Source organism: Nannobrachium achirus (assembly GCF_963921795.1).
Source record: "Nannobrachium achirus genome assembly, chromosome: 19".
NCBI lineage: Eukaryota > Metazoa > Chordata > Actinopteri > Myctophiformes > Myctophidae > Nannobrachium > Nannobrachium achirus.
In genome coordinates this window covers 28367324-28393922 of record NC_137826.1, presented here as the reverse complement: position 1 = coordinate 28393922, position 26599 = coordinate 28367324, and the positions used below count along the sequence as shown (strand labels likewise).

At 44.4% G+C, this 26599-nt stretch overlaps 1 protein-coding gene across 1 annotated transcript in view; it reads left to right on the top strand.

Moving 5' to 3' along the window:
• Positions 1-26599, top strand: part of fam222ba (family with sequence similarity 222 member Ba) — a 39342-nt gene continuing 12743 nt past the window's right edge. Inside the window, exons 1-2 of the mRNA XM_080749825.1 lie at positions 1-126; positions 24955-25082. Coding sequence (XP_080605951.1) covers positions 25001-25082 — 82 coding nt within the window. The 5' untranslated portion in view covers positions 1-126; positions 24955-25000. The remainder of the gene's footprint in view (positions 127-24954; positions 25083-26599) is intronic.

Below are 26599 nucleotides of genomic sequence, written 5' to 3'. Positions count from 1 at the left end.
GACAGCAGCAGGCAGCAGCAGTGATTCAGGGCAACAGCAGGGCAACACAAAAAATAAAGACCTGTCATTTTTTTTAACAACGATGACGACGTACTAAGTGATGCCTTTCGTGGAGGTGAACGGAGAGTAAGTAGCCGTTTCTTTGAAAATAGCAATATCTGCTATTTTCGTGACATTTTATTCCCTTGTGCCATTAATATTGTTCAGACACGGTAACAATGGGGCTCTGTGTGTTATGTTTCAGTCTGAACTGAAGCTTAATTTATACTCCATCGCTCGGGGGTGTCGCTTTGCCAAAAGAACAGATCTACAAGCTCGACGCGTTGTCAGCTTGTAGATCTGTTCTTTTTTGGCAAGCGACAACAAGAACCACATATACGTCTGGTGGCTGTGTGTCGTGTTCAGTGAATGTGGAAGGGTAGGTGTTTTCTAAAAGCTGTCTTTAAATCTGTCTGATTGTCTTTAGACTATCGTTGGTTCTCAAAGAGGGGTCCGGGGACCCCCAGGCAGGGGTCCTTGAGGGAGTCCCAGGGGGTCCCCAGCGTAATGATGGTTAAGGAACCAAGACCCTTATGGCTCTGTAACTCAGAGTTAAATAAACATTGATTTTACAATATAAATTAGAGTCTCAGAGATAGAAATGCCATTAAATGGGGGTCCGTAGCCTAATGCATGTCAAACTGGGGGTCCCTGAAATTAAAATGGTTGGGAATCACTGCTAGAGCCATAAAAATATTCGGTGTTCCTGCAATATGTTTTCAATTGGGGGTCCATAGGCTAATAGGTAGCAATTTGGGGGTCCTTGACATGAAAAGGTTTGAGAACCACTGTTCTATATAACAACCAGCAAGTGGTCAATGATATGCCCTCATTCCACTTGAAAGTCCCCCTTTTGGCCACATAATTGTTGCCATTGTTATTATTTGTGTTAGCCTGTATTCTATAATAAAGCAGGTGTTGTCTCCCCCTGGCTAGCTACCGTCTTAACATTATTACCATCCTCCTGACAAAGCATTGAAGGTGGACTAAATAAGAAAGTTAGGTTGGAAGTTGGGATTCTTGTTTGCATTTTGTCATTCAGAGCTATCAATGTATCATCACTTCATCAGTTACCTCACAGCTTGAGCTTTATTTGATTTACTTATTTTAGGGATGGCAGTTTATTATGGGCATCCCAATGTAGAAGCGCTTCCCTCTGGCTGGTCCTGTTATATTCTAATAATAACGTGCCATACAGTTGGAAGTGTACTTGTAAGAATAATCTGTGGTGATGATGATGATGGTGATAATCAATTAAATCCTGTTCACCTGCAATAACAAGCAAAGATAATAAAAGGTTGACGTCACCGACCGTGCTGCACTGGAGTGCACAGAGAAGTAGTTTTCACATAATCATGATGGAAATATTAGGTTTTGCCATAATAACGTTTAATGGGCTCTTGGTCTTAAAAGTATAAGGTTTCTTTTCTGTCCGATCAAATGTCCGGAATCCTAACCGTGCACTCAACTAAATGGGGTCTTATCGATACGTCTCTTGCTCCAAACCTAATCTATACAGTTTAATTCTGTGTTATGTTAAAGGATATTGAGTCTGGCTCGTGGTGGTGCGTCTATCACACGGTGAATCGTGTGTGATATACTGTAGCCTAGTAGTACAGTAGATTATTCTTGGAGGCACGTCCTGTAGCAATGTTTTCAATAACAGCTAATATTGATCATGATGTTGCAAGGTAAGATAATTAGAGGATTATGAAATGTTGATTGTTACATTTGTTATTAGAGATAAAGTACACCAACATGCATATAACAAAGTGCGACTAAGAAGACTATTTTCAGTAGTGCAGTTATGTTTCTCTTCTCATGAGAGTTTATTTAATTTAGGCTATGGGAGCACAACAGCTGGGAGGGGTTCCAGCTGTTGTGTTTTAAGAACGCTTTACTCCATCTTGAGCACAACATTCATACCCAAAAGTGCAGTTTTGCATTTGTAGCTGTGCTGCCCTACATTTCCAAAGGGTGGATAATTAAATTACAGACCTTGTTTCCAGAGAAACGCAGGCTCCTTGACTCGGCAGTTATCATAAAGGAGGGATCCCTTTCGCATCTGGGTGCTATTTTTCCCAACCAAATGAAGCAATCTGTTCCCTCCTGATGCAAAAAGGGTCAATGCCTTTTTAAAGATAAATCTGTCAAATGTCCTCCTGAAGCAAGGGATGTAAAATTTGCAGTAGCTTAATTGGTGTACAATCTATATGTAATCAAAGGCTAACAACTCATTTATTACACAAGGACTGGATAAACTGTCTTTCAGTAATGCACTGCTTAACACGTAAATCCATGTTTCCCATATAACAGTTATGTTGAGCATAAATCAATTTCTTGGTTCAGGAACCATTGCTTTTATTTGTTACACTGAAATCATTTGTCTTTTTTTGCAGTTATTGATAAAGAAGAGCTAGAAAATAAAAGGCTGAATGCTTGTGGTCGACACATATGTCAGGGACAGATAATGTTGGAGTTGAATTCTTCATGGAATATTATCTCAGTCAGCAGCATGCAGGGGAATGAAAATGTTCAACCCAATTAAAGTACCACTTTATTGCATATGTTCATTAGCCTGGTGGTGGACCATGTCATGTATGCTTACCACTGTTTCCCTTTTTATATGCATGAGTCGTGTAGATTCATTGACCTGTCACTGCAGCATGACTTTTGCTCTTGACACACAGATGTAAAAAGCGTGTTTATAATGGTTTTCCAGCCAACTCGTGGCTCATATATTGGACTGTATTGATTCAGAATTTGGGAAAAGAGGATTATTTTCATTAAAAAGGAGAATGCGTAGAATTGGCTTACAGTATAATGCCTTTTAAATCAGTTACCAAAGTACTAGGTGAATTATTCTGTGACAAAATGTCCAGCAGTGAGAACATTATATACTTATGCCTACATGGTTAAGCTGGTTTGAGTGGAAATATGAAAGCCAAGTAGCGAGTCCCGTATGAATATGGTAGGTACACCTACTCCGTTTCTCAGCTCATGCTATTTGCTCGTAGTAAGTGTATGGCATAATGCATAGGGCAGGGGAATGCTAGTCCTATACAGAGTAGACGGCATCATTCAGAACACCTCACATTGCTGCCCATATGTTTTGTGTTCAAGAGCATTCTGCACATAAGGTCCAAATTATACTGAATCCCAATATTAGGCATATTTCAAACGGCAGTAATAAAAGAGGATGACATCAAAGCCATACTGTATTTCTCGGAGACATCAGAGCCAGGCTATGAATAACAGATCACAAGGTACAAAGCATGAATAGGGGGAACTTGGGCAGCTTTCTTTTTTCTTTTGTTATGTTTCAGCTGTTGTTGGGATTCACTGAGAGCTCATTAGAATACACTGATTAGTTACAATTATGATTCAGTGATTGTTTACTGTGAAATAACTTGGCTAAACAGCTTATTTTCAGTGCTGGAATGAGCCACTTGGCCGTCGCTCATTTTGTTTTATTCAAAAGCCAAGGCATTTGATGTTGCTTTTTAGAAGCGTCGCTTGAATTGGTAATTTGTAACCATGCACTCTTTGCAACGCATAGTATTTTATGCTGTCATATTCTAGCGGGGGCTTGTAGTTCTTTAATCTCTTGCAGGTGCTTGTGAATTTTATGCAGGGAAGAGATTATTTGCCTTTTTTTTAAACATGACTCACATTTTTGGAATTTCAACCATGTGCTGAATTACACTTCACCCCTGGGCTGGACTACAGGATAGGGATCTGTCTGCCATCCCTACCTTTCAGCTCCACAGTCACCAGAGCAGCTGTCGGCGCACACGTTCCCACACAGCTAGCCACCACTCAGGGAGACTAGCTGTCAGGCCACGCTGTGTCTTCTCAGCTGTACAAGTCTGTTTTTCAGAGACGGGGCAGGTGTTCAGTAGCCTTTGTGTGGCTGGGCTATGTCACTAGTAGTCACACTGTAGAGGTCAGGAACAGGATTCAGGACTCAGGATGGGGCTAAAGAATGTGGCTCTATGAAACGTCCACATTTGCTGGTGACAGTTTCTGAATACCGGCCTTCCTGAACAGGGGATTGATTTGCAAGTCTGTGACTGTTGGTTTGCTATTACATGTTATTTAGTTTAGTGATTCACATGGTGCCATGTTGGAGTGCAGGAGAATTAGCCTAATTTGAACCCAGATACTGTTATGTTCTGCAGATGTCCTTTTTTTGCATAGATTCGCATGGTAGCTGACTAGCTGGCAGGTCCAATTAGGGCAAAGAGGCATGCTCCTGCTGTACAGCCTGCATAATCAGCAAACTCTAGGCCTCAAGCTTGGGAGTGTTATAAACACCAAGACCACAGGGCCTTATGAAATTGTTTTGTCTTCAGCTTGAGGCAAATCATAGAGGAATCTTAAGCTTCCTAGTGACTTGTTCAGTGCAGCAACAACAGCATCCAGCAGCAGGAATGAGGGCTGGTCTAGGCAGCATCTGTGCATCTGATCAGGGTAGTTGACTTCTCTGCAGGGGCACTGGGGACGGAGAGGTTGTTTATGCGCCCCCATCTCACAGGAACTGCAGAGGAGCAGGGCAGATACTGTTATCTGTTTATGGCATGCGATAAGGCTGCCCCAGTTGGATCACCCAGCCCCCCCCCCCTCACCATGCTCACTGTAACAAGAGGTTGCCAAGCGAGTCACATATCATTCTCAGTAATCCTAATAGATGCTATTAGCAAGTCTGCCATTATTGCTGCGCATTTTTCCGACATCCATGCCAACTGCCAGCGTTACCTACCACTGGCACTGTGATTCCTGCCAATAGCAGAGCCAGGGAAAGTTAAGCAGGGGGCGGGGGGGTAACCACTTAAACCCTATATACTTTATTGACTGGAGTCCCCCAGAGGTCTATATAAATTATGCCCCTACATTTTCCCTTTACACAAATTGTGACACGTTTGTGAGCTTGTAGATCTGCTATTTTTGCTGAATGTTTTAATAGGGTTCAAGATGTTAAGTGTGGCCTTTGTATAAAAAAAAACGAAATAATTTTAATTTGGTGTAAAATGTTATAATTTTACACCAAATTAAAATTATTTCGATTTCTTTTTTATACATCTGATCTGATCTGATCTGTGGCTGAGCTTAATGTTCCTGAGGTCCTCCTCATTGAGCAGCCCTGGAGGACAAGCTGGCTATGGTGGTGTGCTGTGCTGGGGAGGGATGGAGGCAGAGCTGAGAGGAAGCCAAAGAGGTGAACGGTCAGTGCCGTGACCCGCTTAGTTTATCATCGCCTTTGCCACTTCTCAAGGCCTCAGTGTGTGGGTGTGCTTTTTTTGTGTGCGTGCTGTGTGCTGGAGAGCCATGGTAGAATGGGGCCCTTCATAACCTCCTAACCCTCTGGTCCTGTTAGCGCTCATTGTTGGCCAGAGTGAATGCTATCTCCGTGCCTTGAAAAGTAACCAGATGACATTCTTCTTGTTGTTTTAAAAGAGCCCAGGGTTGTGTTGTGAAAAGCAGTTGAAAGGATAGGCGAAGGCTGTGACCTTCAGAGTCTAATCTCTGGCATGTCATTCAGTGCCCGTTTGAAGCAAATCCAGGCTTTTCTTTCCTTCCCCCACCACTGATAGCAATGTGGTGAGTCGAGCCAAGCAGAACTTCCTCTGAAGCGTTAGCAGCAGCAGCAGCAGTCAAAAACAGTCAGCTGTTACTTTTTATTGGACCTCCTCCACTTATAAAGGAGCCAGGAGCTCTCCTTTAGCTGCGGATCTGAATCGTTATTCCAAACAGGGAGTGTGTGTGTGTGAGACACCTACATTGTCCAAACAGTCTCTGGCCTGTGACTGAGCCCTCTGTACATACATAGTCCCCGTGGCTTCAGCAGCCGCCCTGTACTGCATGCTGAAATACTACCACTGCTGTGAAACCGGTGGGGATGAAATGCACTTAAGAGAGGCAGTAAACAAGGGTGCGGGGGTTATGCTCAGACCGGCTTTAGTTGTTTATGTGTCCTCGCCTATTTGCTGTCTTCAGCCAGCTGCTTATCCTGAGATGTCCAAACCTTAGATGCCGGTTGGAGAGACGCTGGCTGTAATCACAGTTCATAAAACTCTGCTCCACTCAACGACAGCAGGATATTATTAACCATTGTTGATATTAGCATCTCCTTTGTGCATTTTTCTATTATCATGCTGTAATAACAATGTTGTCTTTGGCCTAGTGAGTTATTCTTCATAAATTGTTGATATTATTAACCGTTGTTGATATTAGCATCTCCTTTGTGCATTTTTCTATTATCATGCTGTAATAACAATGTTGTCTTTGGCCTAGTGAGTTATTCTTCATAAATTGTTGATATTATTAACCGTTGTTGATATTAGCATCTCCTTTTTGCATTTTTCTATTATCATGCTGTAATAACAATGTTGTCTTTGGCATAGTGAGTTATTCTTCATAAACTGTTGAAGGGCATCACACAACACACAATCTGTTGATTAACTAATCGAAATAACAGTGCGGGCTGTGTTGTCATAAAGTTTTAAAGTTGTATACAAGTGAACTTTTGTATTTTCTTTCTTTTTTAAGGCACTGACTGGAGCCAAATGTCTTTAAAACAAATAGACCTTTATCATCGAAGGTTTCATGAAAATGTACTTCATGGTCTCTGCAAAAACACCCATGGCTTTCTTTGTGTAGCTCTAAAAGTGACCTCTTGAAAGCAGGACTTTGGGTGGAAACTAAATAACTTTATAATCTGCATCCTGTGAAAGCCCTTTTGCTTCCTGCGTTTAGGGCCATGCCACCTGTATGGCTGTAGGACAGGGTCAGAGCTCTTATGGGAATCTATTGTCACCCACGGGCCTCTTTTCGCAAGGAGTTGGTTGTGCTGTCAGGGGCGACATGGAACACGCCACAGGAAAGAAAAGCTATCTGTTTTTGTTGGTACTCGTCTCTTTCATCAGACATCTTTCAACAATCAGTGATTGGCATATCTGTTGCCATTTCCCTCCTTTGTTTGCGCCCGTTGAGCTCATGAGCAAATGATGAAATTGTCCATTATGTACATTGTGAATTACGCTCGCTCTCTCTCTCTCTGTGTGTGTGTGTGTGTGTGTGTGTGTGTGTGTGTGTGTGTGTGTGTGTGTGTGTGTGTGTGTGTGTGTGTGTGTGTGTGTGTGTGTGTGTGTGTGTGTGAGAAGGGGAGGTTGTTTTCAAAGGAAGCATTGAATTAGTAGAGGAAAATGTCAAATTCTATCATGATAGCGCACAACCTTTATGTATTACTCAGACTATGTGCCCTGAAGCACTGTAACAGCCACAGAATGTGATTGCGATGAAGACGAGACGGGGGCATGGAAGATGGGTGGCCAGTCTTTGAAAGGCCCATTTCAAAGTAGCCTACTCATGAGTCTGGACTGGAGCCAGATCAAATCATTCAGTCACAGAAGCACTAGTCTTTCTTGCCATAGCTGACTTCCCTGGGACACACCGCAAAGGGTTTACATGCATGGTGCGTCTGTAATTATTAGCTAATAGCCCCCTCAGCCCTAACGTGGGACCAGGTGCTTATACGATCTAGGCTAGCTTAGTAGCTCACCTTTTGAGGAGAACACTATCCTCAGAGCGAGGAAGGGATTCGGTGGCATGCAGAAATAACTTGTAGTCACTAGCTTCTCCCACAGTTACACAACGTGTATACAAACTAGTGTGACATGCAACCATAACCTAGAAGGCTAGAATCACTGACGAAAAGATGGCAAATTACCAACGGGGTAACATAATGATTGTTTTCAACAATGCATTAATACAGTATATATATAGTAACTATAGTACCTATAGTCTAATTATTTGGTGTGCTGTACATGTACTTTGTGGCAAGCACACACTACGTATGTCCAGTGCAGTTTAGCTGGGTTAGTGTGCCTGAAAGACTGCTTTCCCACTAGTAGGGAGATTTACTCATCCAGTGCTGTTCGTGGCACTGACACCATCATTAGGCTTTTGATCAGCTGCAGTCTGCGAGGGGAAAAAGAGAGTAATATTCCTGATCTAATTACTGAGAGGCATTTCAGGCGCTGTAATGTGTGATTTAACCTCTTGTCAGGGGCTATAAAAGGAAGCTGGGTTAATCTTCCTGGCAACCTCTGCTCCATACAGGGAGTGCCTTAAATCTTCGTCTCCCACGAAGCTGGCAAAAACCGACATACCAGTGCAGTATGCTAACACACCAAGGTGCTGCTGACTTTCTACAGTATCTATTGGAATTCTCTCAAGGCGAGGGTTGTCTGACCTTTGAATGCTAGCGACAGCTGGTTTGCGAGAACTCATGTGCTATGTGCATTTTGAGAATTTGCAGCTCGCAACAAAAAAGCTTTCCTTTTGACTTCTCTATGCTTCCTCCAAATGGATTGTTTTACAGCCCCACATCTTTTTTAGTTTGCTTTCTCTTTTCATTCTCTATCTCTATTTTGCTTGCTCTCTCCATCCATCACCACTACCACCCACACACTGCAGCATGATGAGAGGGTAAGAGAGAGAGAGAGAGAGAGAGAGAGTTCATTGAACAGATAGATTTTAAGCAAAATTTGAGGTTTAGGGTTAATCAGTCAAACATGGTTAAACAATTCTTTGGACTTGGATGGATTAGTCCTGCCTGCGTGGATCAACTCAGAGTCCATTCAACTCAGCACTGGCGAGGCTTTTAGGGCCAAGGGGCCGTGGCCTTGCTGGCTCCATGGAGACCCACACACGCACCCCACAACATGCTCCATTGCTTCTGAATGGCTGGCCATTCTTTGCTTTATTGGTGGGTGAGCACAATTAGGTTGATGGATTAGCAAATTAATTGCAGACGCCCTCCCTACTCAAATCTTATGTCTCATGAACTGACGCTATCATTCAGGCTTTGCCTCAGAAATCAGACTCATTGTATAGTGTTCAAGTCCTCCACTTGTGTCTTTACCTTGACATACAGTACATTCTTAGCAGTGATTATTTTGTTCTATTCTTAGTCTTTCAGTATCCTGCTGACATGATTGACTCTGGTCCTGTATAGATTATCCTTCCCATTCATGTTACAAACAATATGCGAATCACACTGACAGGAAAGTGTAGTCATCCCCATTGGCTGTCATATCACCATGTCTTACACTTGGCAAGGTTGGTGCCGGTTGGGAGTACCAAGCCAGCACTAAATCATGAATCTGTATCGCTGTATTCCATGTTCTTGAGTAAAGGACATCAACCCTGCTCTTTCTTTCTTTGTGAGAGCAATTAGATTGATGGATTAGTTGCAGAATCATGCAGATCTTATAAAGGTGCCTCCACACCGAAAATACAACAGGAGACTTGTTCAAACTGTTCACAGACTGCAAAGAACTGCAAAGAACTGCAAAAAACTAAGCACATTGAATTTTCCAGCCGACTGTATGCCGACTGTAATTACTGTACAGTTTTGCGCATGCGCACTGTGTTGCCATATCGGCTCGTTACAAGCGACTTTGATCCTGTTTTCCTATAATGTTGCTAGTTGTGGGTTACTTTTGTTTGGGCATGTTTCTGAATTGTAGTTGCTTATTTGGCCTTGCTTTCAACATTCTTTTCGAAAATAGCGAATGTAATAGAGCTCAATAGGTGAAACCGGACGCTTCTTTAGGCCTTGTTTTCATAGACCTGGTCGCTTGTTTAACTCACAGAATCTGGCAACCGAGGAGCAGAAGCGGAGATGCTTCCTGTCCGGAGTTTTCTTCTCCTCACACCAAAACAACACACATCACTATTACTAGCGTTGCCTTGGAGTTGATTAGTATAGGAAATTGAGAGTTGAGATTGTGAATATGCTATTTAGTTAAAATGTGCAACGGGAAAATGTCTCTGGCTTATTTAGGCTTGGTTTTGCTGCAGCAGTAGCAAACTAATGGTCCATTACAACTCACTACAATTCACCGACGTCCAGGGGCGACTCTACAAAACTGAGCAAGTCCAGTCTTCCAGTTTTCCGTCGATAACGTTCCGACCCGCTGCCGAAAACCTACCGATGAGCTCCCGTTCGGCAACAGACGCTTTCCGCCGTTATCCGCCGCCGATTCGGCCACGAATCTGTTTGGTTAAAAGTGGCCTTAAGACCTTCCCTACGCAAACCCCCAGGAGTCATGCATTGATAAGTATCATTGACTTTAAATTAGTTATATGGCTCATTGTCGTATTGCTTAGGGTTCAAATGCCCTTGACGTTATCCTTTACTACTCTATTTTGTGCCTCTACCTGTATATTGGATCTTTTATTTGTGTTGTTTAGCATTGATGTTTGAATTAATTTATTTTCCAAACACTGATTAATTCTTTTTTCAGCAAATCGTAAAATACAATACAAGGTTCCTGCTTTCATCGCCCCTGCAGGCCCTCCCTCGTTGCAGCATGGCGGACAGCTTGCTCTTCTCTTTAGAGACCCCAATTAGTAGGACTAGCCGGCCTGTTGAAGGTCACTCAATGGGTTGAGCGTGAGAACAGGACTGGCCAAGGCGCAGTGGTTGTCAACTGGGCTCTGGAGGTAGGGGGGAAAAGTGGGACTGAGTTACTAGGGCCCAAGGTGAAGGGGCCTTAATTATTTTATGCTTTAACTATTGAAAAATAGCAGATATAGAAGCTCACAGCACAGCACCGAGTGCCACGCTGCGAGCTTGTGGATCAGCGATTTTTGAAAAGTTGTGAAAATGTGTGCGAATCTTTGAATATATGTATTTTTTAAGCGAACATTTGTAACTAAAATTTTGCATCTGGGGGGTCCCTGTAACAATATATTTTGGGATGGGAGTGGCCGAATACATATAATTTTGGGGGTCCTTCACATGAAAAGGTTTGAGCACCACTGACATAGAAACAAACAAGAATCGACACACAGTCAATTTAAAATCTGGTGGATTGGTGTGTTGAAGTTAGTGTTGGTGTTCTTTCTCATGTATATTTCATAATATTCTAACTTACTGTAGGCTATATGTCTAGGGATGGCCAAATGGAGATTTTTTCTTAACCGATAACCGTTAGGCCTTATCATTTAATTAACCGTTAACCGTTAAGGAAATGTGTTCAAAAATGCGCTATTTTAGCGATTTAAAAAAGGAAAATAGGCCTACACACGTTTTTCCCCATAATAAAGTGCTATATTTACACATTAAAAACCATAACACTGGGAGAAACAAGAATACAAATGTTTTCTAAAAGAAATGTGTTTTTGCAAAGAAACGGATTGAAATGATAAGTCTGTAATGTGATGCGCTGGTCGCCAGGCACGTGCGCACATACAGCAAAAGGGGCTTGAGCCCTTAACTTTTATCCGTATGAAAAGGCCCTTTTAGAAATGTCAGCCCATGCCTCTCTAAAATTCTGTGCACTCCCTGGACCCTGGCTGTTGCCTAACAAAACCAGCATGAGACGCATGTAGCCGCATGCAGCAATAACTTCCAATCGTATGACTTTTGGAATCGTTGAATCGGCTAAACGTGATGTCCATTTCATTCATTTACTTCTCTCACGCCCGTGTTTTGTGTGTGCTGATGCAGCGATCATTGAATTTGCGACTCTGAGCTTTGTTATTTTCGCATAGCCTACTATGTAACCAAGACGACTTTAGCGTTCCTCACGTCATCAATGTAACTTTAGAAAGTTGTGTTTTAAGCTCTTCTTAAACAGGATTCAATGTGACGACGCGGGTCTGTTTTGTAAAATCCAATCGACGAGGGAGCATGTTTCCTGATGAACAAGTCAGCGTGTACAGCCAAATCAAGCACGCAGCGGCAGACTCGCAGTTGTATGAATGCATGGATGTTACACAGACATTGGTGTCCAGAAATGTGTGACCACAGGGCCTGGCCTGTGAAGTGTGAAGGAATGGTGCTCCCTGCTGGACAAAATATTTCATTACACCAGTCCAGGATTCCATAGTCTGGAGGAGAGGTAAAGTCCCCTGCTATTGGCCCTAATGCAGTACTGTCCACCCATCGTCTGGAGGGCCGCTCCCAATCATGAAACTAGCTCGGTTACCATGTGACATGGACAGCCAATCGGCAAATAGGTCGCCTGAAAGTCTCGCCACAAACTCATCTCTTTAAAGATCTGGTTTCCACCAGATAAAAACCTTAGAAGGATTTGAAATATTCAAAGACTTGCACAAATTGTCACGATTTTTCAAAAATAGCAGATCTACAAGCTTGCAGCGTGGCACTCGGTTTTCAATAATTAAAGCACAAAATAATGTGTCCCAGTCTAAATGGGTTAAACCTCCTCCCCCTAGGAAGAACATTCATGGGGGGGGGGGGGGAATCCTTGTACCCAGGGCCCAGAATTTGGTGTGACACCCTTGTCCGGAGGGCTCATGTACAGTCGTGGTCTGATGGTGCATTAGTGTTCTGTTGCCTCCATTTTGCATTGCAGGATGAAGGCGGAAAATGGTTCAGGGTTTTGCTAAAGGTCAAGTGTCCTTGTCTGGGTGCTATGGTAGACTTTGGCCATATCTGAGAGAGATCCATTCGTCATTAGCTTCCAAAGTCCCCTACTTCATCAGCCCGTGTCTAGCGCCGGCTATCTCAGCCTGATTGATGGCTCTGTCTTTATTGCAGGGAACAGGGGGGTCGATGGCAAAAAATTTGCTGCTGGGTGCATTAATGTTGTGTTCAATGGCATAGACCTTTGAGCGTACCTCATCAGTCTTTAATCATTGGACAGCTGGAGGAGAGATCTGTATGAGAGGGCAGGTTGATATACGCAGGAGAGGGAGATAGGGAAGTGGATTCTGATCAACTGGGCTAACTGTATTGCTCTGATATGGCCCTATGGGTAGGATATGGGCTGGAAAAACACCACCAATCGACCCTTTTCGCAGAAGCCATTTTGACGGGTAAATGCAGCTTAATAGCTAATGCCATTTTTCTGGCTGTTTCTGTGCGTCAGCATACATGCTCGCACACACAGTAACGCCTAAATTACACAATTTATGTTATTAGCTTCAGCTGTGTTTACCCCTCAAAACTGCTGTTGTGAGAAGGGTCTTTCCTTTTGGGTCAATGTACTGGGAGATAAATTGTATGCCTAGATACATTGTAGGTATGCAGGCTGCCTGACGGTCAGACTGGGTGTGGTGTGGTCTGCTCTGACAGGGGCCAGGAGCAGCCTTAAGAAGGCCAGATGTTCCCATGCAGACACAGGGGTGAGATGTTTGCCATGCCGGGCCTGTGTTTGTCTGACTCCCCGTCAGACACATGGACCGGCTGAGTGGCTGTACAGGGGCTAGAAGCCGCTCTCTGTTCAGGAATGAGCCGGGGTGGAGGGGTCTCTCACACACACAGGAGATGAAGGGGAGCTTGAAAATGCCTTGTGCTCTCTTTGCCCGTGGCGACAGACACCTCACACACAGCCCAGTCCAGGAGAGAAAGGGCTCTTTTATTCCCAGGCTGGTGTGTTGATGTGAGAGGGGATCTCTGGGTCTCACCGTAGTCCACACTGAATGTCAGAGCTGCCATGGAGCGGCTGACCTTACCAACCTCACACTGACGAGGAGTAGAAATGATTGGCTGGTACTGAGTACAGTAGGTAGGTACATCATAGAGGTAGAAATCAAAAGGTAACTTGAGGGTGGATTTCATTTTACTCTGTAGGGCAGTTATTGTTCTCATTTGCGGTGTGTTAACATGAAATCAGAGTTTAGACCATCACAACAGAGCAGCTGTAATGCATTAACATGCAATCTCTGCAACAAACACGGCTCAGGTTTTGAAAGCTGTGTCTGTCAGTTTTCACTCATACATTTTAAAGTAACGGTGCTGTGACATTAACATGTAAATCCTTAAATTCAGTGGTTTAACATGTATTTTGTTTTGCCTCTTTTCAGTTTTGACCCAGTGATGCAGAATTACAGGATATATATTTCTGAGAACTACCAATCCTCCAAAACCAACTCTGTGTACAGTGCAGGCTAAAACAGGAACATGGCATATCTCATTACATTTAGGTGTCCTTCTCTGCATGTCTAATGTATGTATTTATGGATGTGTTTGTGTGAGAAAGAGAGCTAGTTAGTATAATGGCATGGTTGATAAATCTCTCAACGCTGGGCCTGTGCTGTGCAACACTGGTGGCTGTTTTCTTTTTGGTGCGTTAAGCCCTTTTAGGATGATTTGTGAGGGTCAGCACTCCACAGTTCTGCCTAGCAGAGCTGCTCTGACCCTTCTCCTAAATCAGCCCTGTCTGACACACCACACCACTGCTGAGCCCAGCCGCGCTCACAAACAGGCCAGGGCTGGTTAATGCTGGGTCAATAACACTGGTCTAGTTGGAACACACACACACACACACAGGCACACACACACCCCTCTCTTTTAAACACTATGCACATGTCAATACGAAGGTTCTGGCCGTGCTATGCGAGGTCATTATTCCAGCAGGGGAGAATCATTGGAAGGTATTAGTGTGGATTTATGTTTTCCAGTGTAGGTGTGTGTATGTGTACGTGGCGTGCTCGGAGGGAGGAACAGCTGCATTGATTTGGATTTGTTTGCCGAGTGCTCAGAGCAGAAACGTAAGCCGTGGGAACACCTGGAGAGAGGGAGAATGGAATAGGAGGTGGTGGTGTCAGCTCTGCTGTTGGCGCGGTACCAAGTACACACACACACACACACACACACACACACACACACACACACACACACACACTGATTCCTATGTGAGGACAGCCTAGGATCCCAATCAGTAGCACTTAACAAAGCTTCCCTCTTTCTCCCTTTAATCGCAGGCTCAATTTGTCACTGGGGTGTCCAATTTCTGATAAGCGCTTGACTGAGTGCAGCGAGGTGGGCGTGGGGAAGAGCACAAAATGGATGCACCTGCTCACAAATGGAATCAAACCACTCCATCTTCATTTCCCTATTTTCCGCCAGCTGGAACAATACTGCCGCGCTCTAGCTCTCTCCACGGTCCACACATGCAGTCATTTCCCCTCTAACTGTGGAAAAGCTGTGGTTGCCTCACGCCGTATGTATAATGGAGAGACTGGACCTCTGCGAAGGCTGGTGCTTGTCAGACCAGTGATTCTCAAACATTTTAATGTCCGGGACCCCCAAATTGATATGTAGTTAGTTGGCCGTGGCGTGGACCCCTAATTTGAAAAGTTGTTGTGCCAGGGACCTCCGTAAGAGAAGATCTCTCAACATTTATCAAGATTTGTAAAAAAACGAAATACCTCAAAATCAAATGGGGCTTAAAGTCATACTGTGTAACATTCTCATTAGTAGTCTTTTTGTGGTGACTCTCTCTCTCTCTCCGTTGTCATTTAAGCGTTTGTCTATATGGAGGGAACGCTCCAAAAAGGAATGCTGCAGGGTATTTTTGAGCCAGATGATATTTTTTAGCGTAACAATACATTGTCAGAAACTGTATTTATTGACCTTTAAATAAAAAATAAATACATTTCTGGTGCCTACGTCATTTTGGCGATTGCGAATAAAAATAGTGTTCAATAATGTTTATTGTTTAGAGAAGTTGCCAAAAAACACATTTGTGTGGAATGATCATTGTGAAAAATACCAGTGAAAGAGTATCAAAAAATACTTTTGTTTAATTGAAAAAGTTGCACAGTATGGCTTTAAGTATTTAACATTTCCTAATTTTCCTCCTGGACTCCTGGACAGTGGACACTTTGGCCAACTGACCTTTACTGAAAATTTGGCCCCGCATGTGATTAAGTTGTCACTAAGGTTCTGCTAGTACGTTTCTGTGAAAGCTGATGCCGACGGGAAGCTGCCAATAGATAGCTGATATTTTCTTCTTTTATTTAATGCCATGTTAAAAATCCTGTGAAAATAAATGTATTTAAAAAAACTAGAGAACAATTATTGTTGATCAAATGAATACTGTAAAGTACTTACTACTCATCAAAATGTTGCATTGGTATTGAACAGTATGAAGTCTTCATACCAGGGCAGGAATTTCAGGGAGGCCAGGAAGGCCATGGCCGTCGTTGCCCCACAGTTTGGCCTTGTGCCACTCCAAAAAATGGCATGGCCTGTGGCCACAGTGGCCTTAATGCCCCAGCTGACTCTACCACTTTCTCCTCTGTCTCTGTCTCTGTCTTGCCAACATGTAGACACCAGTGTATCTTTCTTGTTATGTAGACCAGTGTCCCCATTTTTAATCCAATCCAGTATCTTTGATTGGTGCCGAGCTGAGCATGGATCAGATTGTAATAATAAATAATACCAATTTATTTATTTCACAGCATACACAAACATACATAGCCAAAATGTGTGTAATATTGTCCACAACATATTTTCTTTTAATTAAATGAAAGATTGGTTGAAAGTAAACAAAATGGAAAATCCTTACAAAAACAATCATTGACATTGTGGTTAACCAGAGTATCCTCCTTATCAGAGCTATTCATAACATTGAGGGCAGACATGGACATGGCAACATCCAATATTAAAAAGAATACAGTCCGCAGACCAATATATTGTTTGAGTCCTATTTGTCACCAACTTTGTTAATTATTGTAGGATATTTTCCAAACTGTTAGAATAAAAGGCCTACTTTTGTACATCTTACAAGTACCAGTAAGACTCCCTAATCGGGAGATAAGCGACGGGCACGGTCTTTGTGGCGGCTGTGGCTCAGGAGGTTGATTATTATTTGTGATCATGTGGGGAAACAAAATGACATTTGGACAAACGGACAAACCTGCTTCAGCAATGCATCCTGTTGGCGCCGCCATATTGCCCACCCCTGCCTTTCCTCCAGTGGCGCTCTGGCGCCATCTGTTGGATCTAATCAACTGTTCTGACAGAGGTTCCCCCCAAACAGACACAGCTGACTGAGCAGCATAAATCAGACACAGCTGACTCTGAGCAGCGTGACGGACTTCATAGTAACTGCGACCTGGCGGTCACAATAAGATATTTTCTCAATTATCCACGAGTTTCCTACGCCCCATAGTGCATTGCGCAAACGTCTGCACCGAGGTTCCGCCGCCGATTTACAAGCTCACAACGGGTTGCATCTGCGACGCGACGTGAGCTTGTATGTCTGCTGTTAAACCCGGAAGTTTGGTCCTGATAGTCTCCAGTAAACTCCCGCGGAAACTTGTGGATAAATATTTTTTTTAGGGATGCCGCTGATCCGATCTTCAGATCGGATATCGGCCCGATATCAGCCAAAAAACTTGGATCTGATCGCAGCGAAAATGAACGATCCTAAATATGTTCATCTATTTTAGTTTTAATTATTGTACTTATTATTATTTATATATCATATTTCATATATCGGTATCGGATCGATATTAGTTCTACCATAGCCTCGGAAACCCAGACTTTTATTTTGGCGTAGTTCTACCATATCGGTAATCGGATCGAAAGTGAGAACTCTAGATCGCAGTGTCTCTATGTTTGTTTGTCATCGTCTGTTTTGCTTTTAGAGCATGGAATGCATTCACAAGATTGATTCTTCTTTTCTCTGTGTGGAAGATCATACTGTATCTGTATTTCAGTCAGTCAAAGGTTGTGTTTGTGTTGCTTTCTTTATACCTCTGAGCCTGCATGTATCTCAGATATGTGAACAACACCACAAAAAGCTCGAGAAAGCAGTTGTCAGAAATCCCTTCATTTTCTAGGACCAGAGAGAGACAACATTGGCCACAATTCCCCATGTCCCCTGCTTTGTTAACACTGAACGGTTGGCCACAGCGAATCTTTTGGGCAACATTGTCCGCTAGCATTGCAGGCATTTCCATGCTTGCATCCAGTGTTAATTTTGAGAGCAAATTCAGATTTTTTAAATTTAAATAACACATCTAGTTTTAGTCTTCTGAAATGGTTTAATCTCTAGTCTTAGTCGACTAAATTTCAAACTCTTAGTCTTTTAGTCTTGGTCAACAAAATGAACACTGATCCGTTCAGGCGAGCAATTATTTTGGTCGAAGTGGCTATTGAATATAGCCACTCATTTAAGTCTACTCTGTAAAATCCTTGGAACTTGACCCTTACGGTTCAACTTTTACACCCTGGGCCCTATTTTGAACCAGGTCTTATGCCTTATGCCTTAACTTCTTTGCCTTTTTTTACTATTTTGTCTTTGTTTTTTAAATATTTCAAATAGCTAATCTGCAAGTTCACAACGTGCAGATGTAGATCAGCATTTGAAGTATTTAAAAATGTTTTTAAAAATAGTGAAAAAAAGGTAAAGAAGTTAAGGCATAAGGCATAAGACCTGGTTCAAAATAGGGCCCCTAGTGTTAAATTAACACTCAGGATTTTGCAGTGTAGTGTTAATTAAGGGGAGACTCTAGGCGCTTACCAGAATACAACCATTTAGTCCACAGATGAGATCAAAAGCAGCATGCACACAGTGGAGTAGGTATCTGGTTAGTGGTAATGCAATCCTCGGTGGTTGCACAGCGCTGTACCAAATACCACAGCGTGGCATCACTGACACAGCAGAATGTGACCCAGCACGTTGTTGTGTCCTTTTGATAAGGCAGAAGATAACATTGATTTGGCATCTGACGTGGACATGAAAGGATCAGCACTGCTCTCATGTGCGCGAACGCTGTCTCCGAGTTCTCATCACGATCTGATGGCTGGCACAGGGGCTCAAGTTTCCGCAGAAGATAAAGAGTCTCTTCTGTGGTGTTTACGTGCACTCCTGTGTGCCACTGTGCCTCCCCGCTGCCGTCATCTGTCATACCCAATTCACCAGGCTATGTTTCAGCAGTTTCAGAGTGCTTCAAGCTCAACTGCCAAGAGGTACTCTCTTTTAATTGCACTGCAGAGTGAGTAATGGCTCTAGCACCAGACCATTGCTGTGGACGGTTTCAGGACAGCCCCTGATTAATTTGAATTGTTGCGTCGTGTTAATCAGAATTAGGAGAGGTGTAGAGGGAAAGAGACAGAATCAAATGTGGGGTGGGGTTCCATGTAAAAAACAACAAATGTACCCTGTACAGTATTCTGTTCTTTACTCCATGTCAGCCCACCACCCACACACACCCCAGTGGTTTAGGACTGTCATGTCTGACAGAGGGCTGGCTTATTCGTCAGCGAGGCGTGCCCAGCACCTGACACTCTGGATGGATTTGCGTCAGATAAATAAATAACCAGGCTGGCACCCCTGACTTTGGATCTCTTTCTGTTTTGGAAGGCTGTCTACACTTCATCTTCCATTAGGTGTAAACACGCCTGTCAAATGATACACAGTGAGGGAGGGGGCTGGCATTTGTAGGTCGTCTCTTCGGACCCCGGCCAGCCTTCACGTGGCTGCAGACTGCAGTCACTTCATCCTGCTGTCACCCACATTTATAGGTCGCATTGAGAGGTTAAGTGGGCAGAAGTGGTTGTTCGTGGGGAACGATCCGGACCTGAATGTTTCTGAGACTTTGGTTGGATCTTCCCTTGGCCGTAAGAGCATGGGAGGGTAATGATGATGACTAGGGCTGTCACGATTAATTGTCACTTAAATAATTGCGGTTAACGATTTAATTGTGTTTTTGTCGTTGACAATTACATTTCTGTTTGGCTTTTAGGCTTTGAAGTTGCACATGGTAGATATGACACATAACCTAAATATCCAAATATATTAGTGACATATTTGACAACCTTTTACTTAAAAAAGAACATTGATAGGGGAAATAGCCGATCTACAAGCTCACAACGCATCGCGATGCGACGTGTTGTGAGCTATTTCCACAATATATGAACATTTTTCAACATGGAAACGATTATGACGATTGTGAAAAATAATCACGATTCTGTCAAATAATTGCGATTAGATGATTATGTAATAATTGTGACAGGCCTAATGATGACACCTCCTGGCAAAGGGGCAGAGATAGAAGCCCAAGAAGCCCAAGCCAGACCCCCCCCCCCCCCCCCCCCCCCCCCCCCACACACACACACACACACACACACACACACACACACACACACACACACACTTCTATTTCTACTGTCATCTCCCTTGGGTGTGGAGCCATGGACGTTTGTGATCATGGCCACTGATTTTTAGACGAGAGGAAGAATGAAGCCGCTGACTGATTAGAGCGCTGGTTCCCAAACACTGGGTCGGGACGCATTTGCGGGCTCGTGGACACATCTTTTATGAGTTCCTAGATTTTTTTTGTTTCTTACGTTTTGTCTTATTTCAAAATATTTTCAAAAAACTTTCCCAAAAAATGCAATGATCTTTCAAAGTAATATCATGAATACATAACAGAAAAATGTAAGAAATTTCATAAATTAGAAAGTGGATGTTTAAGAAGTAGTAGCCAATAGAAAATAGCCAATCTACAAGCTTCGTGCCGCGTTGTGAGCTCGTAGATCTGCTACTTTTGGGGGGAACCACTGGACTTACTCATTTTCCATTTCTCTTGTTATGCTGCTGCTGACCTAGTCATGAAGGAGCAGACGTCCCGTATCTGACACTTTGACAAAGAGTTGGCTTATCGAAGTGTGGACTTATGCACCCTACTTTCTCCAATCACCTCCACTGTTTTACCTCGGGGAGCTGTCAGTTCTTCATCCGTTGCTTTCCCAGCATTCATACAGTAATGGTTTACCTTTCCCCCTCGCTTGCTCTAAAGGAGAGCGCTCGCCTCCTCACACCACTGCTACAGTTTCAATGTTTGACAGATTTATTCCTGACACCCTCTGTCTTGCATGTTTGGAGACCAGTGTTCTACTGTCCTGTGTGTGTGTGTGTGTGTGTGTGTGTGTGTGTGTGTGTGTGTGTGTGTGTGTGTGTGTGTGTGTGCGTGTGCGCGTGTGCGTGTGTGCGTGTGCGTGTGCGCGTGTGTGTGTGTGTGTGTGTGCACGCGCGCTGTTTGGTGTGGGCCGACTTACTCAACTCCTCTCCTTTATCACACTCCACCCTTTATCTAGCCATCTCTCACACACAACCACTCTGCTTTTTTGTGAGATTGCATTCCAGTATGATCAGAGGTCTCTGTTTTGTGTGTGTGTGTGTGTGTGTGTGTGTGTGTGTGTGTGTGTGTGTGTGTGTGTGTGTGTGTGTGTGTGTGTGTGTGTGTGTGTGTGTGTGTGTGTGTGTGTGTGTGTGTGTGTGTGTGTGTGTGTGTGTGTGTGTGTGTGTGTGTGTGTGTGTGTGTGTGTGTGTGTGCGCGCGTGTGTGCCGCCTGCCCCACACACCTCAGGATGTGCTGGAGTCATCAGGATCTGTTGTGTGAGAACGCCTGTCTTGGGTCCTCTGCTCGCAACAGAATGAGCTCTTCCGTCTCTGCTGTTTGTAAAACTAAACAAAAATGCCTGATGGGCTAATGACGGCCACACTGATGTGAACAGTCACTTCTGACTAATGTGCACAAGAACCAAGGCTTTTTCTTCCCTTGCTTTTGACAGCACACTCTGGCTTGGCTTGGAATTCAAGGGTAAAAGGCTATTCTACTCCTCCATGTTCCTTTTATTTCTTTACCTCCCATTCAGACGCTCTCAGCTCGTGAAGAAAAGTAATTTCGCTCTCTGTCCCTGGGAGAATCAACACACTGGACTTGCATTGAATCCTCCTGCAACATATTTTTCTCCTTGGCTCTATTTCAGACCCATAACCTGGGGGTAAACATGCAATTAAATAACAGAAGCCTTGCTTTCACTTTAGCTCCCTTCTCCATCAGCCATTAGCACAGGCAATGTACAACATGGTGACTTGGTTCTCCTAATTGCTTGTGCTTAATTGGATGAGAAAGGGCTCTAATATTCAACCAACAACCAAACGGACTCTTTCACCTTTTCTCCTTGTGTGCATCTATTTAATGAGCTTATTTTTTTATGCTGGCTCCTCTGTGTTTCTCTCACATTAGTGGTTAGTGTTTCTTGTTGTTTTCCTTTCCTATGCTTTTCCACACTTACCAAAGAGCAAATGCTGATTGCAGCTGACAGGAAGGATATTGACCAAAATGAGAAGCACGCAAATGTTGTTGACTGATATAATTTGCTAAATGGCTTGCACTCTTCTTACTTCTTTTTCTTTTCTTCATCTTCTCTTCAGACGGCTTTCTTTTCCTCTCCTTCTTCCCTGTGAAGGATATTTGAGGGAAATATAGGTCAGCTTTTATGGGAGCAATTTGACACATGACACAAGCCGCCGTGCGCATCACTGCAGCTCAAGTCCCGTATTGTCTGCTCGCCTTTATTCGTCTTGAAAGAAGGCCACTCAGTTATTCACACACTTCTAGGATGCTTTCTATAAGTAGCAGGTGGAGACTTGCCGAGTCACGGGGGCCCCTAATACCCTGTGAACCCTGTGGTGTGTCTGTCTGCGTGGGGTTGATAGTGTGAGACGCCTGGCTTAACTCCACTGGGCCAATCCCTCCCACGTTCTGCGTGCCTGCCCAGCTGGCTCAGGGTTGCCCCCGTAGACGTTTCCACTCAGGAACATGCTTTCGTCTTCACATCATGGTTAGTAAGCTTTTGGGATTGACACATGCCAGACTGGTTGACCAGAGAATCAAGGTCTGGTCAAACAAAAAAACATCGCCCGGCTCTCCTGAGGACAATTTGGACTGCAGTAGTCTGCAACACGGACCAGCTGGGTACTCACACAGCAACCTGCGGAGTGGCATCTCTGACCTTAGGAGGCTCATTCTCTGATTGGGCATCCACTGCCAGGCAGGAGCTGCTGTCTTACTTCTCGGTATACAGAGTGTGTGTGTGTGTGTGTGTGTGTGTGTGCGTGCGTGCCTCTGTAGAAAGCACCAGAGTGTGGCGCGTGACGTATATTTGAAGTCCCTGTGGCAGAGAGGGATGCGGTGTTGTTGGCAGGAGAGTCGGTGGACATCAGGCTACAGTCTGTCTGCAGACAGACCTTCTCCCTCGCCCCGCTGTAAGGCAGCAGCGGTGTCAGCTGGGGCATTACCATAGACTGACCTTTGCCGTCGCACTCCCCAGTTTTCTGACATTCAGTGGCGCTGTGGGGGAGAGCGGAGGGGGGGCGCGGGTGGATGGCCTGTTGGCTTTTTGTGCTTGCAGCGATGTTGATGTGGGTATTCTCATAACAAATAAAGTAGCAGGGTTCTTTTTTATTACATCAATTTACTCTCCTGCCACTGTGCTATCTTTGAAGCCCTTTAGCTAAAAGACGTTAGTATTTGATATTTAGTTTTCTCCGCCACCTGAAACCTGCCTTGTTGTCAAAGAGATGGCCGTTATCTTTGTGAGATATCTTGGCGCCCTGATAAATGAGTGGGAGCTGGAAATGTCGCCTGCTGACATCAAGGCGCTATGTACCTAAAATCCTTCCCAAGGCCAGGGGGAAAAGAATAACATATCAGGCCAATTAAAGTTAATGCATGGTGACACATTGAATCGAGGGCAGGGATTGCTGCCATATGGCGGCCCAGGCTGTAAATCAGGAAGCGAGGAGCGGTGGAGGAGGATTGGAGAGGGAGAGGGAAGGGGAAGATGGTGACGCAGCATCACCAGCATTGGAACACCAGCAAATCCTCAGATCTATCTCAAGACTGTCTCTCTGTCGTCTACATATCACCCCGTTCTCCCCCCCAATTTGTACACACACACACGCATGAGCGCCCTGCCCCAGTAGTGCCCTGAGGTGCACAGCTCTCAGGTATCTATGTGGAACTGGCAGCTTCATTAAGGGTTGCCCCCCCCCCCTTCTTCTTCTCCTTGCTGGGAGGATTTAAATGAGCTGTCATCCTGACCTTTTTTGAGCTTGTGTTATATTTTATTTTTTAAACCAAGTTGATCTTCTCCCAGCAACGCATGCACGCAGGCACGCACACACGCGCATGCGCGTGCAAACACACACACACACACACACACACACACACACACACACACACACACACACACACACACACACACACACACACACACACTCTCTCTCTTTCCTTCCTTCCACCCCCATGCTCATCTTCCTCTCTTTCCACCCCCCACTCTCTTTTCTCGCGCTTTTCTCTACTTGCCTCTTTTTCTCTGCAGGGGACAGACACTTTTAAGCCATCACCCTGCGGCAGACAGGCATGCCAAGGTTGTTTTGTGGGTAATTGCCTCTCTCATAGGCGCTGTTTTCCTGTGCACGCTCTCCACCCCCATCCAACCCCCACCCCCCCCCCCCCCCCCCCCCCCCACCCACCTCTGTACGGACGGACGCCACGCAGCAATACGGGGAGGGCGCGGACTCTGTAGACTTAATTTGCTCCCCGACTTGTTCCTCTGCGCTGATTAAGCAAGCATCTGTGGTGTTTTGAATACAGCGGTAAGCCAAGTGGAGCGTGACTAACATTGTTTTCTCTCTCCCCATTACATCAGGTTATTGCACAAAGTGGCAGCCACTTACTGGAACTGTAGCCCTGTTTGTTTATTTATTTATTAAATTTGTTCCCCCCATGCTGCTCCATTGTTTGATGTCCCCAAAATAAAGGCCTCCCCCGGGGTCCGGGAGAACTGTAGTATCGATCGGAGACTTACTAACTTGTCAGCACCGGGGCCTCTTGAGCGTGTTCTTTGTGAGTGTACAGGAGTCATTAATTTCCTGCTGCCATGGTCTGGTGGAGAGGAGGAGAGGCAGAGTACAGCGCCGCCAGCAAGAGTCCAGAAACCTGCCTAACATGTGAGGCAGGGCGGGGCGGACGCAGTCGATCTGAAAGCTGCCTGGCCCTCGGGGCCAGTCTGCCCGTTTTACTTCAGCTGTTTGATGTTTAATTGAAGTTGATATTGGCATCAAATGACACCTTACCTGACGCTTCCAGGTGTGAATCACTTTTTAATTGAAAGGTAACGATGTCTCCTGCAGCCCACCGTGGCCCCGGGGATCGCCTCAGAGTTCTATTAGTCTCTGGACCCAGCCTCTGTATCGCTGTGCAACAAACGCTGCCTTGCAGTTCTGTCTGATTGCTGACCTTCCTCTCCTTTCTCTCCCAACCCTCCCCTCTCTCTCTTTGCAGTGTGAGGAGAAGCAAGTGTCCCATGTTGCATTAGTGTCTGTGTGAAATGCTGGCCTGTCTGCCAGGGCCAGGTGACCTCTCCCTCCAGCTTCTCCCACACACGCAGATGAACACTGGACTTCAGAAATGTAAGTACCCTGCTCTGACAACACGCACGCGCACACAATTGCACACAAACGTACACACACGTACACACAAATGCACACACACGTACACACACAAGCTACTGTTTCCATCCCACACAAACCAGGCTTTGAAAAGCCTGCTGCACTATCCACATCCTCAGACGAATGGGCCGACTGGTTACTACTCAAATCTCTGTGTTAAAACCAAAAGAGACGGCAAGAGGTGTTGTGCTCGGATATGATAAATGCAATCTCAAGGAAATGAGAATGAACTGATAATATGCTTGGATAACACCCCAGCCCACAACACACGCACACAGGCATGCACACACACTCACACAACCACACACTCCCCATTTCCCCACCCCATCCCTGTTCTGTTCCCATCCTGCAATAATAAATGTCAGGTACATACAGTACTAGAATATTGTCCTGATTATTGTCCCAGTTTGACCACGCAATCCAGTCTTTACAGCCAGGCTGAATCTGACCTAGGCTGGACTAGGGATGGGACGAATACGCGATATTATCGTTTATCGGGATAAAAAACACTCACGATAATCGTATCGTGGAGATTACATTTATCGTGATATCGTCCTCCTCGTCCTCTGTCATGCTCTGGGATCAATTCACCTTTTAATTGCCGAGCTGCATATCCGGTACCACTTAAACCCTCTATAATTGGTAAAAGGTACTTAAAATGTACATTCTTGATACAGTCTTTTTTTTCACTCTATCAAATGTCTTTGCCAAAAAATAGCCGATCTACAAGCTCACAACGCGTCGCGATGCGACGCGTTGTGAGCTTGTAGATCTGCTATTTTTTGGCAAATGTTCTGCCCCAAGATAATGGATTTTAATTATCGCGATAATCTCGTAAATCGTGATTTCTTTTGTCACAATAATCGTGATATGACAATTTCATATCGTCCCATCCCTAGTCTGGACAGATGTTGTCACTGTTAGGACTTATGGCTGACCTTGGTGAGCATTTAGGGTGCGTTCTCAGTTTGTTTTGTCTGCCAGCTAAGTTGAAAACTAATCTGCAATCGCGTGTGAAACATGGAAAATCTTTGACTGTGAATCTTTTGACTAAATCTGCCTAGTCGGCTCCTTTAGTGCAGTGGTTCCCGTTATCTAAAAGAGAAATTAGACGTTTGCCCGGAACCCAAACTAGTGAAAACAGCAGAACTACAAGCTCACAATGCGATGCTTCGCGCCGTGTCGTGAGCCTGTAGATTGGCTATTTTCACTACTTCTTAAACATTTGTGTTCTAATTTATGGAATTTCTTAGATTTTTCTTAGATTTCTTCATGAAATTACTGACAAAATCTTTGCATTTTGTTTTTAATTCATGAAAAAAAAAAATCACACCCGTGTGAAGTGGAGCTGTGTGTGTGTGTGTGTGTGTGTGTGTGTGTGTGTGTGTGTGTGTGTGTGTGTGTGTGTGTGTGTGTGTGTGTGTGTGTGTGTGTGTGTGTGTGTGTGTGTGTGTGTGTGTGTGTGGATCATGTGTACC